A 14207-nucleotide genomic window follows, 5' to 3' on the forward strand; every position below is an offset into this window, starting at 1 on the left:
TTGGTGATTTAACCCCCAATTCCAACCCTTGATGCTGAGTGCCAAGCAGGGAGGTAATGGGTCCCATTTTTAAAGTCTTTGGTATGTTATAGTTTGCTTTGTGCAAATGCACCAAAGTATTGAAGTGAAGGATATTATATTTATATAGTGCTTTTCTCTAGTGATTCAAAGCGCCTTACATAGTGAAACCCATTATCATTTACATTTAAACCAGTGTGGGTGGCACTGGGAGAAGGACACAACGACTAGGATAGCAGAAGTGGGGATCCATCCTGCAATCCTTAAGTTGCTGGCACGGTCGCTCTACCAACCGAGCCACGCCACCCCAATTCAATTTCATTATGTCGATTCAATATATAAAGGAGTTAAATGTTCTCTATAACCGACATTATAGATCATCCTAACTGAGCTTTTTTGTAACAGTTATTATAGTGTGAAAAATAAACACAGGGTATTTTTAAACGATTAAGTAAAACTGCAATTATTTGCTACTTTGGCATTTTTGAATTTAGTGTAACCCTAAAGGAGCCCTATCCTACTCATTTCCAAGGCTGTTAAAATGAGAGTTTTGGATTCCAGTGGTGCACGATAGAACAGTTCTTTTATTAAAATACCTCATAAATGTCAAGGTTTTGTACAGTGTAAATCTGCCTTCTTCACCTCTTGGCGCCCTTAAGGTTACACCTTTAAGACAATAACACACTGGGCTCAACATTATTTTGACATGTATTTAATTGTCAGTCATCAAGGGTCATAAAGATTAAACTCAGTGAAAAGAGGCAAACACATGGTAAATTATACAATGATAACCCCACCCCCCCCCCAAAAAAAAAAACAGATCCAAAACCCAGTTTGAGGTCTCATGATCACTAAAGATATTTTTCTGAGTTGGATTCTTGCTCAATGTGTCTTCTCTCCTACCTCAGTGTTTCCAGCACATCCAGCGCCAGAGTGGCTCTGTGCTGCTGCAGTGCCAGGCGAGCATGCTCCATGGTGCAGGAGAACTGGGGTAGGACAGGGAGGGATCTGAGAGCTTCCTTCGTGCTCATGACCTTGGCTTGGGCCTTGGAGGTCAGTGTGGAGAGTTGATGAAGCTGGTCCAGCTCGGTACTTTCTGACTCACGGGTCTGCTTGTAGGCCAGAATGAGGGAGATGAGGTGTCTGTGGAGCAGCTTCACCCACTGGACTGGCTCGGCCCACAGGTTTAGATCACCCTTCTCAAACAGGAAATCCTCTTCATCCTAGTCATCATCCAAGCTGGTGTTAGACATTCACTACCTTTCCATGAACTTAGTCTGGTTTCTCAAATAGTTTGTGTTTTTGTATTTTCACACCTACGTGTGAAGTCCAGGTGTCCATGCACTCTCTCTAATGCGACTATTGGTCATACGCCACGTGCCTCCCGTAGACCGGGGGACGCTATTTCCTTTTAGCCTGGTTAAATTAATTTATTTTCCGGTTGACCTATGACATCACTCTAGCTATTTGCGGATCCTTACAACCTATTTTAACTGATTATATTGGCACTTATTCCAAATATTACGTCTCTAATGGCTATGTTGATGTTAAATAGTACACAACATCAATAAATGATCTTGGATTGCGCTACGAACATGACACTACTACCAAGAATGTATGTGGGCGGATGCAGGTCAGATACAATTAAAGACCGGCGGAAAAGTTTTTTCGAAGGAATTTTCAGATGCAAATGATGGAAACAAAACCTTTGAATGTCTTAAAGTTCATCCAAAAGGCTCTGTGGATTGATGGAAGGATATTTAAATCCAAAGGAAAAGACCGTTTGTGCCCCGACTGATAATCAGAAGAAGGTTGCTATTGTTCTGGACTATCTTTCTAGTTGTGCGGGAGGTGAATCAGTCAGCTTGCACAAATGCAGCGTGAAGAGGTTTGTGTACGCTTTTAATTAGAGCTGTCCAATAATATTGGCCTGCCGATATTATCGGCCGATAAATGTGTTAAAATGTAATATCGGAAATTATCGGTATCGTTTTTTTTTATTATCCGTATCGTTTTTTATTTTTATTTTATTAATAAATCAACATAAAAAACACAAGATACACTTACAATTAGTGCACCAACCCAAAAAACCTTCCTCCCCCATTTACACTCATTCACACAAAAGGGTTGTTTCTTTCTGTTATTAATATTCTGGTTCCTACATTATATATCAATATATATCAATACAGTCTGCAAAGGATACAGTCCGTAAGCACACATGATTGTGCGTGCTGCTGGTCCACTAATAGTACTAACCTTTAACAGTTAATTTGACTCATTTTCATTAATTACTAGTTTCAATGTAACTGTTTTTATATTGTTTTACTTTCTCTTTTATTCAAGAAAATGTTTTTAATTAATTTATCTTATTTTATTAATTTTTTTAAAAAGTATCTTATCTTCACCATACCTGGTTGTCCAAATTAGGCATAATAATGTGTTAATTCCACGACTTTATATATCGGTTGATATCGGTATCAGTAATTAAAGAGTTGGACAATATCGGAATATCGGATATCGACAAAAAGCCATTCTCGGACATCCCTACTTTTAATATACCTGCTTCATTCTATTTCAGCTCATTCGTATTTCGTCCGGGAGTACGAATTAAGCCAGAAATCTACATTTCCTTAGTCACTGTTTTTTTTTCCTACCAGAGATGCACTTCAAAATGTTTTGTTCTTTTAATTTGTGAAGCAAATAAACGGTCATCTCTTCATTACAATTGTTGCTATGTTTTTATTGAATAGTATCTGCTTCTGGGTTGTATCCTGCGCGTTGAGACTGGAGCACGCGTGATACTACGGGTCCTCTCCTGCCACACACCCCCTCGAGAGATCTAGTTTCCAATTGCCTAATCCAGGTGTGTTAGTCCGACTTTTCAAAAACCAAACACGATCTGATTAAGGTGTTTCCCTGGGCTGTAGAAGGCTTATTTAGAGCCAAACTATTTGAAGAGTTGGACTAAATTAGTGCATGGACACGTACTGACTGATATCTTTCAACAATACTAACGATATTTTAACTACAAGGTGTTATTATTTTTTTTACACATTCTGCACACATAGACCCACATTTCTGCCTTTGGCTACACGGGCATGTAGTTGCATGTCCAGAACTAAAGGCAACACTTGAAACCAGTAAAACAGCAAGCAAAACAATTAAAACAGGGATTATAAGAGACAAAAAGGGACTATGGATTAAACAAATGTATACTAATTAAAAACAGTGACTGTGATTTGATCAAAAGGCTTTCAAAGGGTTAAAAATATGTTGGTATTTTTGTTTTGAACTGAAGTAGATTGAGAGATATTTGAGCAAACAAATTAAACAAAATATATGAATCCAAAATGTTTTAATGCCCTTTGAAAAATGAAGGACTATTGTGTTCTGTTTGATTTTGGGATATTGTCGAATAAATATAATAGTATTGAACATGTTTTTTTAATTTTAACATAACATTTTTTTTAGGACAAATCATGTCTAATGGAGTAACACACATAATGGCCAAAATATAGCAAAATGTACTGAAAGGACACAAATTTCAGCATATGTCGCCTGAAGGGTTAATGGCACTGTGGACACTGTTCAAATATTTTAACTCTACCAGGAGTGTTTAAAACAAAACACCTTGATCAGATATAGGGCAAAAGAGCCCACACTATAGACTAAGCAATGGTTGTGTCTTTTAAATCTCTTTATCCATTTAAAGCTATGTTCACATCAAGCAGTACAGTTCAGTTCAGTTCATCATGATACAGTTTGGAAATATAAGTTTGTTTTGACTTGCTTTCTCACTGCAGGATCGTGTAGGCCAGATGGTAGTAACTGTGGCATCTAAACACTGTGATATTATACCAGTGCCACCCAGCTACTAGATCATACCCAAACACTGTAGTTAGTATCTTAATGGGAAGGTAAAAAAGATAAAAAAATAAAAAGGTCTTGTTTGCATCCTATTTTTACTGCTTACAAAAGTAGTTTGTCTGAGGTAGATCTTACAATAATGTTGCTATGCTTGGTTAATGTGCAGGTAACAGCATGTAAATTAAACATTGCTGGTGGTTTTTGTTTGTTTTTTAAGAGCTCTTTATTAGTGGAATAGATGAATCCCAATTATCTGCATTGCTAGGCACCTCATACTTGCAGTTTTTTTTACTATTTAGAACACAGAGAATGTTCTTGTCTCACATAAGGATTGTGAATGATGGGCAAAATAAATAAAAAATGCAGTTCCCCTTGAAAAGAGAATCAAGTGTGTGCCATGCTTAACTCAACTGTACTGCTTGGTGGAGGCAGAGCCTAATAAAATGATTACCGAATTGAAAATGTTTCTTACCAGCCTCGAGGCTTCTTCTGCACCTGTCTCCTCATCGCCTTCTTCATCTCCCAGCAGCCACTCTGTCAGAGTGAGGACGCCTGCTGGTTCCTGATCCCACAGTTGGAACAAGCGACACAGGAGGCCCACGCCAATGTCCAAGGCTACAGGGGGACATACAGACACGCCTGCCACATCTGCGAGACATAATTAGAAAAAATTGTGTTGATTCAAGATGTCAAGACAATGTGCATAGGATATAAATACAAACAACACAAGTATGCCTGCTTGGGTTGTTTTTTTCCCCACACTGGCCTGATTCTAAAGACACAAGTCAATTCCAATGAATGGCATGAGAGTTGAGCAGTGTTTGTACTAAGAAGCCTTTCACCTTTAGGAACTGCCCGATTAACCTCCACACTCAAAGGTTGCACACACACCATTATAAGGTAAACAGTTCAGGGACAGCCAGTAGAAATAATCCAGCCAAAAGCCAAAGAAAGACATAGGCAGGTACTTTGAAGCACATTTCACTTTCATTTATTATTTACTTACCAATCTAATATTAACTCAGTCAGTTGTTTCAGTTAGCGACAGACAACTGCACTGAACCATACTGTATAAATATTAACCTCTATGTTTGAGTATGGGCATTCTTTACTAGTGTTTGGGGGATCTCTACTGACACAATTACATTGCGTTGACATTTTGCTACAAGTATAAGGAGTCGGTGCCCTTGATGACAATAACTACTGATTACAATCTGAATACTTTAAAAAAAATAAACACTTTGTTTCACATAGATCAGCAAGCTCTTGAATGACCTTTCATCCAAGAAATATGCAGCTTTTTAAACGCGGGTCTTCAAGGGGAACTGCACTTTTTGGGGGAAATTTACCTATCATTCACAATCATCGTGAGAGACATGATAATAGATGTTATCATTTTTTTTGCATTCTAAATATTAAATAACTGCTCTATTCCGCCTATAAAGCCCTTAAAAACATCCAACAACATCCATTGAGGTTTTATATACAGTAAATGATGTAATTATATACTAGGCTGACCATATTCTGAAATCCCAAAAAGAGGACACATATATGCGTGCCAAGGCGGGCTGCACGCCAAGGCCGGGACTAGGTGAACATTTGCCAATGATACTCAAACTTGCTTTATAAATAATATATTTATTTAAATAAAGCCTTTTTTCTCCTCTGTTGACAGCAGTGTTGGCGCTAGGAATTTTCAAGATGGGGTCTCATGGACCCCACCAAGTCATAAAAATGGGGTCCCACAGTAAATTTTTGGGGTCCCACTTTTTTGTAAGCGTTTTGAAAAAAAAAAAAAAAAAGTATGCGTTATCCTGTTGTAACTCGCATACTATAATGTGTTTTGGAAAAAGGTTGGCATAAACGTTACTTAATTCATTAAAAAAAAATAATACAAAAGAAAACAAATGTGTATGCATATGTAAATTTATTCAGTTATAAACATTCATTCACTTTCTTCTTTCCTTCATGGATCTAAACTTTACCGGTGCTGGTAGTTTTTTCTATGTTTTTATTTAATAAGTTGTAGGTGTATTTATTTCAGTATAAAAAGTGTTTTGCTTGGGTCATGAAATGATGATAATGGTGTGCCAGGGCATACATACATGTTATATTTAACACTTACATCTCTGGAGTCTACATCAACTTCAGATCTATTCCTCATTTCAAAATGGTTTAGTTTTTTTTTATGTTGTTTTTTTGTTTGTTTGTTTTCCGCCCTTTTTTGTCAAATGTGTTTTTTATGGCAAACACACAAAATATGCAAAATCTTCAAGCAAAAATATTTTTCAAAGTGGAATATTTGATGTGAAGTAATCGGAACCTTGGATAGGTCAATAATTCATAATAACATTGATTTTGATTCAATATTATGTTTTGAGCAATGACAGTTTGAAAGAAAAAAAAAAACAGCTTTGTTTTATTAGTCAACATTGCAACTTTTTCTAAATTACATTTCACCTGTAAGCTTTTTTATTTCACTTTTGTTATGTTTTTGTTTATTTTAATAGTATTTTTAGAATGTGATGTGGGCCTTTAAAATATTAGCTGTGGTAAAAAAAAAAAAAAAAAAATATGCGTCCTTTCTGATTTCAATGTGTTAAAAAGACACAAAAAGTGCGTTAACGCCAACACTGCTTGACAATACAACAAAATAAGTCACACTTATATTCTGTAACATTCACAGTTTTGGGAAAAAGTGCAGAGGTAGAAATATTCAAAATAACCTCTTGTATATAATGTAAACATAAATAATGCCTCATTAAATTATTATTTTTTTAAACTCGTTAATTAAATTTAAACAAATAACAGCAGACGAGCTCTCGCCCTGCACAGCTGTTTTGTGCATTTACGTTTCGGCTTCTCTCTTGTGTTCTGTCTGTCTCTCGACTGTCTTGCTCTCTCGCTCTCTGTCTCTGCCCCTCCCTCACGAATGTTCCTGCGTGCGCACACCTTCACAATTTGTTTTGTTTTTAACCCCTTCTTAACCCTGGACGTACATTGAAAATACACGCAACCCTAACTCAAAATACCGGACATTTGAGGCATTTAAGAAAGCCCGCCCGGACAGCCCCGCAAAAGAGGACATGCCCGGGGAAAGGAGGACGTATGGTCAGTCTAGTATATACTGTATGTAATGTAGTAACAGGCACATTTATAACATTTCATATTTACGTATTTTGATCATTTTAAGCATACGCATTTCAAAAAGGCATCACAACGTTTGCTGGTGGCTGAGAGACGGAGGGACCAAGCGTCTTTTCGTCTCGTTCTTGCTGTTTCGTAGGTCTTAAATGGCTGTCAAAGTGTACCAACTTGTCGGAATACGTCCTCAGACTTCTTCTGTCCAGGTGAGATAAATGACTTATGATCTACAATAAACTTCCACGGAGCAAGGAAGCTAGGAAACACCTCGTCAGTCGATCATGTGGAAATTGTACACAGGCTCGTGATCACAGCGCCGCTATAAATAGTTAGTCTGCGTTAGCGCTTATAATAACAATCACTAATACTTGGTTAATATTCAAATCACAAGGTGTAAATGGAGTATTTTTGGCGATTTTAGAATAGTTATTTATTCGATTTTATGGGCGAAATAGAGGCGGAATTTTATTTACATATATTTACAAGTTAGAATGCTTTTAAAAAAAAAACATTGGTCGTCATGTGTTTTAGAATGATTGTGAACGATAGGCAAAATTTAAAAAAAAGTGCAGTTTCCCTTTCAGTTTTTCTAAGTGGTGTTTCTGTACCACTTCCTCAGCACATCGGGCTTTGCGTGCATTAGCGTAGAGCGGTAATGACGACGTTACATGACCGCAATGTCGACCGCTGAAAAACTGTGTAAACAGTGATAGAAAAGTTGTCTAGTCGAGGTGTGCACTAAGGCTGGACTTGAACAGAAAAGCAAGTCACACAAATTACGAAAACATCCATAACTGAGGTTAGTGAAGTGAACTATTTGGTAGAAAAACTATTTTTGCCAAGCACGCTTAGGTCAGGTGTCTTTTGTAGTCGGTCAACAGGGTTGTGCAGATCTCAGGAGAGATTTTGGTCTTCTCCATTTAACAGATTACTTGTCAAAACGTCATAATCTTCTGCACAGCGCAGGACCGCCAAGGTGAAGGCGTGGAACGCCGTTAGCAGGAGGTGAACTGTGTTCGTATTAATAGTAGATAAGAGGAATTGTTTCTTTGGACATTTCCTGAAAATGCCATCAAAATATGTCTGTAACTATTTGAGTTATGTTGCTAACAAACAAACAAACCCTGGTGAAAACATACCCTCTTTGGCGGAGGTAAGAAAGTCTGCGTTTCCAAGCTGACACAGCCAGCCGGTCACTGCGCACAGCACGGAGGAAAATCACAGAAAAAACAGAAAACTACAGATGTCCGATAATATCGGCCTGCCAATATTATCGGCCGATAAATGCTTTAAAATGTAATATCGGAAATTATCGGTATCGTTTTTTTTTTTATTATCAGTATTGTTTTTTCTTCCTTTTTTTTATTTTTATTAAATCAACATAAAAAACACAAGATACACTTACAATAATTAGTGCACCTACCCAAAACACCTTCCTCCCCATTCACACAAAAGGGTTGTTTCTTTCTGTTATTAATATTCTGGTTCCTACATTATATATCAATATATATCAATACAGTCTGCAAGGGATACAGTCTGTAAGCACACATGATTGTGCGTGCTGCTGGTCCACTAATAGTACTAACCTTTAACAGTTAATTTTACTCATTTTCATTAATTACTAGTTTCTATGTAACTGTTTTTATATTGTTTTACTTTCTTTTTTATTCAAGAAAATGTTTTTAATTTATTTATCTTATTTTATTTATTTTTTTTAATTTTTTTAAAGGACCTTATCTTCACCATACCTGGTTGTCCAAATTAGGCATAATAATGTGTTAATTCCACGACTGTATACATCGGTATCGGTTGATATCGGTATCGGTAATTAAAGAGTTGGACAATATCGGAATATCGGATATCGGCAAAAATCCATTATCGGACATACTTACAAAAAACTGTTCAATGCGGCAAAAAACGAGTAAACTGAAAAGCTACTTGATACATCCTCAATCCTTCAATTCATTTTCTACTAATTATCTCTCTCGAAGCCAACCTATCCAACTGACCTCGGGTGGAAAAGTAGCCCAGGTCATAAACCATCACCCAGAAAATATATTTTAAGCCAGCGAAGCTAATCATCAATATGTGAGGTATTTACATTATTAAAAGTTATGTTGTTAGTTAACTTTTCTGAGAAACAGCATTTTCCAGACTGATGTAAAATATGGCCATTGTAGAGGACACAGTTTCTCATAAAGTAAAAAAGTTGAAAGACATTAAAGTGAACATTATTGTTTTACATTTGTTACACACAATGGTCACATTGTCACTTCAGAGACATCAACTGTAAGTTTTTGTTAATATTTTCTTGAAACAGTGGATGTTCCTGCATGATTAATTTAACTTAAAACACATTTTTGTTGTAATAATAATATGATTATAACATTTGAGCATTATGTTTATGTTCAATTAGAGTACCGGTAAGTGTGTTTATCCTTCAAGGGGAACATTATCACCAGACCTATGTAAGCGTCAATATATACCTTGATGTTGCAGAAAAAACACCATATATTTTTTTAACCGATTTCCGAACTCTAAATGGGTGAATTTTGGCGAATTTAACGCCTTTCTAATATTCGCTCTCGGAGCGATGATGTCACAACGTGGCGTCACATCAGGAAGCAATCCGCCATTTTCTCAAACACAAAGTCAAATCAGCTCTATTATTTTCCGTTTTTTCGACTGTTTTCCGTACCTTGGAGACATCATGCCTCGTCGGTGTGTTGTCGGAGGGTGTAACAACACGAACAGGGACGGATTCAAGTTGCACCAGTGGCCCAAAGATGCGAAAGTGGCAAGAAATTGGACGTTTGTCCCGCACACTTTACTGACGAAAGCTATGCTACGACAGAGATGGCAAGAATGTGTGGATATCCTAAGACACTCAAAGCAGATGCATTTCCAACGATAAAGTCAAAGAAATCTGCCGCCAGACCCCCATTGAATCTGCCGGAGTGTGTGAGCAATTCAGGGACAAAGGACCTCGGTAGCACGGCAAGCAATGGCGGCAGTTTGTTCCCGCAGACGAGCGAGCTAAACCCCCTATCGACCCTAGCTTCCCTGGCCTGCTGACATCAACTTCAAAACTGGACAGATCAGCTTTCAGGAAAAGAGCGCGGATGAGTGTATGTCTACAGAATATATTAATTGATGAAAATTGGGCTGTCTGCACTCTCAAAGTGCATGTTGTTGCCAAATGTATTTCATATGCTGTAAACCTAGTTCATAGTTGTTAGTTTCCTTTAATGCCAAACAAACACATACCAATCGTTGGTTAGAAGGCGATCGCCGAATTCGTCCTCGCTTTCTCCCGTGTCGCTAGCTGTCGTGTCGTTTTCGCTTGCATACGGTTCAAACCGATATGGCTCAATAGCTTCAGTTTCTTCTTCAATTTCGTTTTCGCTACCTGCCTCCACACTACAACCATTCGTTTCAATACATTCGTAATCTGTTGAATTGCTTAAGCCGCTGAAATCCGAGTCTGAATCCGAGCTAATGTCGCTATAGCTTGCTGTTCTTTCCGCCATGTTTGTTTGTGTTGGCTTCACTATGTGACGTCACAGGAAAATGGACGGGTGTTTATAACGATGGTTAAAATCAGGCACTTTGAAGCTTTTTTTAGGGATATTGCGTGATGGGTAAAATTTTGAAAAAAACTTCGAAAAATATAATAAGCCACTGGGAACTGATTTTTAATGGTTTTAACAATTCTGAAATTGTGATAATGTTCCCCTTTAACATTGTTGTCACTTCATTTTACACATTATGGCTTTTTTACCAAGTCTTTTTTTTTTTGGGACATATACCACAATAATATCGTAACGTTACCGAAATACCGTGATAATATCGTACAGTGAGATTTTAATACTGTTACATCCCTACTAGTGTTGTCCCGATACCAATATTTTGGTACCAGTAGCAAAATGTATTTCAATCATTTTCAAAATAAAGGGGACCATAAAAAAATGTCATATTTGGCTTTATTTTAACAGAACATATTATGATACATTAAACACACATTTCTTATTGCAAACAAAGAAGAATTTTGGCATTAAATAAGAGAGTAAACATTCCAGACAATTGTTAGGTAGTAAATAAGCAAAGAAAGACTCCTAATTTGGCTGCTGACATATGCAGTAACATAGTGTGTCGATAACCATTCTATTATTTTGTCAAAATTATGAGGGACAAGCGATAGAAAATGGATTATTTATATACTTGTTTAACCTATCCCCAGGTGCATGTCTTTCGAGGTTGGAAGAAGCCGAAGTACCCGGAGGGAACCCATGCAGTCATGGGAGAACATGCAAACTCCGTACAGAAAGATCCCGAGCCCAGGATCGAACCCAGGACCTTCGTATTGTTTTTCATGAATACTTATGCCTACTACGCTATTGTATTTTAATGTTGGTATTTATGGTGGTACTTAGAGAGCCAAGTGTTTTCTGAGGTGGTCTTTAGTTAAAAGACAAAAAAACAAAAATTAAAACCACTGATCTATATTATTCTCTATAACATTGAACACAATCTAATGAATATACATACATGTGTATAAAATGGTTTCAACTAAATTCATGCAACAATTATTGTTTTTAGTGCATGGAAACATACTGACTGCTGACAGATTATCACTATCTGTGACTGCAATGGACCATTGTGGACGACCACTGTTCTATTTTAGCCCTGCAGGGCGTGTGTGTGTTTTACCACCTTGACCATAGCCCCTGCAGCTGACACCCGGATAACACCAGACACATCAAAAGCTTCCCAGAGCCACACAAGCCTAACACTACCACTATGGGAACAAGAGGAGTGGGTGGTGTTGAGGTTTATAGACCCCCATCAGCACACATACAGTATAACACACACAAAGCGTGATGGGAACCCGGATGGATTTTCCTCTTGGGAAAAGAAGCGTAAAATCAGAGTCTGAAGTCTAAGCAGAGTGAGAAACCTAGTCTGTGAACATTAGAGGCCGCTGATTGTACAGTATTAGAGGAGATTTAGCAGTTGAAGAGCTTGAGTGACAAATTCTTTTCTTTACCAAAAAGCCACCTCTTGTCCAAGACAGCTCGGCCTCAAATGTCATAGTCTGCTTTACCAGCCCCCCCATCCCCAACATAAAGGGTGCAGGCATGTTTTTTCTACCCAGCATTCCCACATGTTCTAAAGTGATTTCCCTCCATAAGCTTTTGGCATGAAATACTTTTTCTCAAGGAGATTGTCTTTCATAGCCAACATCAGTGTTGGGTGACTGTGTGTGTTGTTTGTGCGCGCGCCTGTGTGTGTGTGTAGGTATGCGAGTTGCTTAATTTGTAAACAACTATACAAGGGCTGGGAATCTCAAGGTACGTCACGGTACAATACGATACATGGCTCACGATAACGGCAATATGTTGATACTGCCATTATCGAGATATTGCTTTTAATGCAGGGTGAGATGCCAAATTGAAGAATTTCTTGTCGATTCCAAAAAATGTTTCGTAGTCATTTACTTAGTTTGTACTGTCTGTGCAGATCTCTATAGGATTGTCAATAAACAGTCACCACATGTTCAGAGACAATCGGGCAAGGTTTTTATACGCTCTGATGTTGTATTGGTGAGTAGGCGGTAATATTATTGGCTCTAATTTTGCATCCTCGAACTAAGCTTGCTCCGAGCCGGTTAGCTCCAGCACATAAGTTATCTTGGCAAAGTATCCTGCTAAGATTTAAAAGGGTATATCATGCAAAACTAACTTTTCTTATCTGTTGGCATCTGTATTTGTGTATCTGGGAAGCAACCCGTAAGAGATTTTCTTAATGGAAAATAAGGAAGTCTAAACCTGCTCGCAGAATGTCGTTCCTTGATGGTCCTTGGAACCCACACGACGGCTTGAGTCCGTCATATCAACCATGCCTCCACTTTTGCCTTGTTCCAAATGAGGCGCATCTTGAAGAGAAATTGGTTTTGTATCGCAGTGTTATGCATTACAAACTCAAACCCGTTTCGTGTTGACGTAGAAGCTAGCTTTTCTCTTGCCGGAGTAATACCGATAGAAAAAAGTTCCTCAGTGTTTGCTCTTACAATAACAAAGTCGCTACAGCTTGGTTATTATACAGGTTACGTAAAGTAAATGAAGTCTTTTTTACAGATTTTGAATGCATTTTTAAAGTGATTTAGACGTAGAATTGATTGCTCCCATTAGCTGCATTGCTAACCACCGAGAACAAGCAGATTTTTATGTTGGGAAGCGAAAAAACCCAAAAACTTTTGTCTTTTTGTCTCTTATAATAATTGTGAACGATAAAAAGTGCAGTTCCCCTTTAAGGACAGTACTATTACTGAACTATAATTGAATGGGATCCAAATAAAACTGACATGTACAGTATTCTGTGCACAAACATAATAATAACTAACTTAATATACACCGCCTGGCCAAAAAAGGTCACCATCTGGATTCAACTAAGCAAATACGTAAGAGCCTTCCACTGGGTAATTACTGCATGGGTGATTATGTTTCACCTGGCAACAAGTTATTTAACAAGTGCAGTGAAATCTTCTTTGTTAAACAACCATGTGGAAGACACATCTTGTGGTCAACTTATTGGAAGGCATCAAGCACGAGAACACATCTCAGGGGATTGCTGAGACTACTTTGTGAAGTGGTCTGAATAGTCCAGCATTAACAGAAGTGAATGTAACCGTAAAAATAAAAAACAATTCTGTGACATTGCGAAAGTTTGTGAAAATGATGCCACAGTGAATGGGTGCCATAATGAAAGCTAAACGTGGTCATATGCAATATTACAGAGACCTTTTTGTGTGTGTATACAAGTATGTGTGTTAAGACAAGGAATATTGGTAGTCGTGTCACGTTACACTTTAGAAAAAGTTTCACAATCAATATAGTTGTCTTCTGCCATCAGGTGTAGCAATAGTATGTCACTTGAATTAGTTGTTTGTTTTGTTAACACAAAATTCCATTCCTGAAGCAACCATCCTCTTTATCCGGCCTTAGTACTGGCACTGGGACGCACCAATGACCTTTAGGGAATTTAGGATTGAAAAACAGTAGAATATTCAGTGTTTAGACTAGGAATGCATATTGAATTTGGAACTTTAATTTTCAAATTCCATCAGTAACAATTCAGATAAAAACAACCACTACCATATTTTGATACCTTTGTTGTGC

At 37.7% G+C, this 14207-nt stretch overlaps 1 protein-coding gene across 2 annotated transcripts in view; it reads right to left on the reverse strand.

Annotated features, from left to right (window-relative positions):
• Nucleotides 1-714: 714 nt before the first annotated feature.
• Nucleotides 715-14207, reverse strand: part of thada (THADA armadillo repeat containing) — a 198071-nt gene continuing 184578 nt past the window's right edge. Inside the window, exons 37-38 of one of the 2 annotated variants that reach the window (XM_061962999.2) lie at nucleotides 4358-4533; nucleotides 715-1241 (exon numbers count right to left, since the gene is read on the reverse strand). In XM_061962999.2, the coding sequence (XP_061818983.2) occupies nucleotides 918-1241; nucleotides 4358-4533 (500 nt within the window). In that variant the 3' untranslated portion in view covers nucleotides 715-917. The remainder of the gene's footprint in view (nucleotides 1242-4357; nucleotides 4534-14207) is intronic. The other variant, XM_061963008.2, reaches the window with a different exon arrangement.

This window comes from Nerophis lumbriciformis, linkage group LG02 (genome assembly GCF_033978685.3).
Source record: "Nerophis lumbriciformis linkage group LG02, RoL_Nlum_v2.1, whole genome shotgun sequence".
In the NCBI taxonomy this organism is placed as follows: Eukaryota; Metazoa; Chordata; class Actinopteri; order Syngnathiformes; family Syngnathidae; genus Nerophis; species Nerophis lumbriciformis.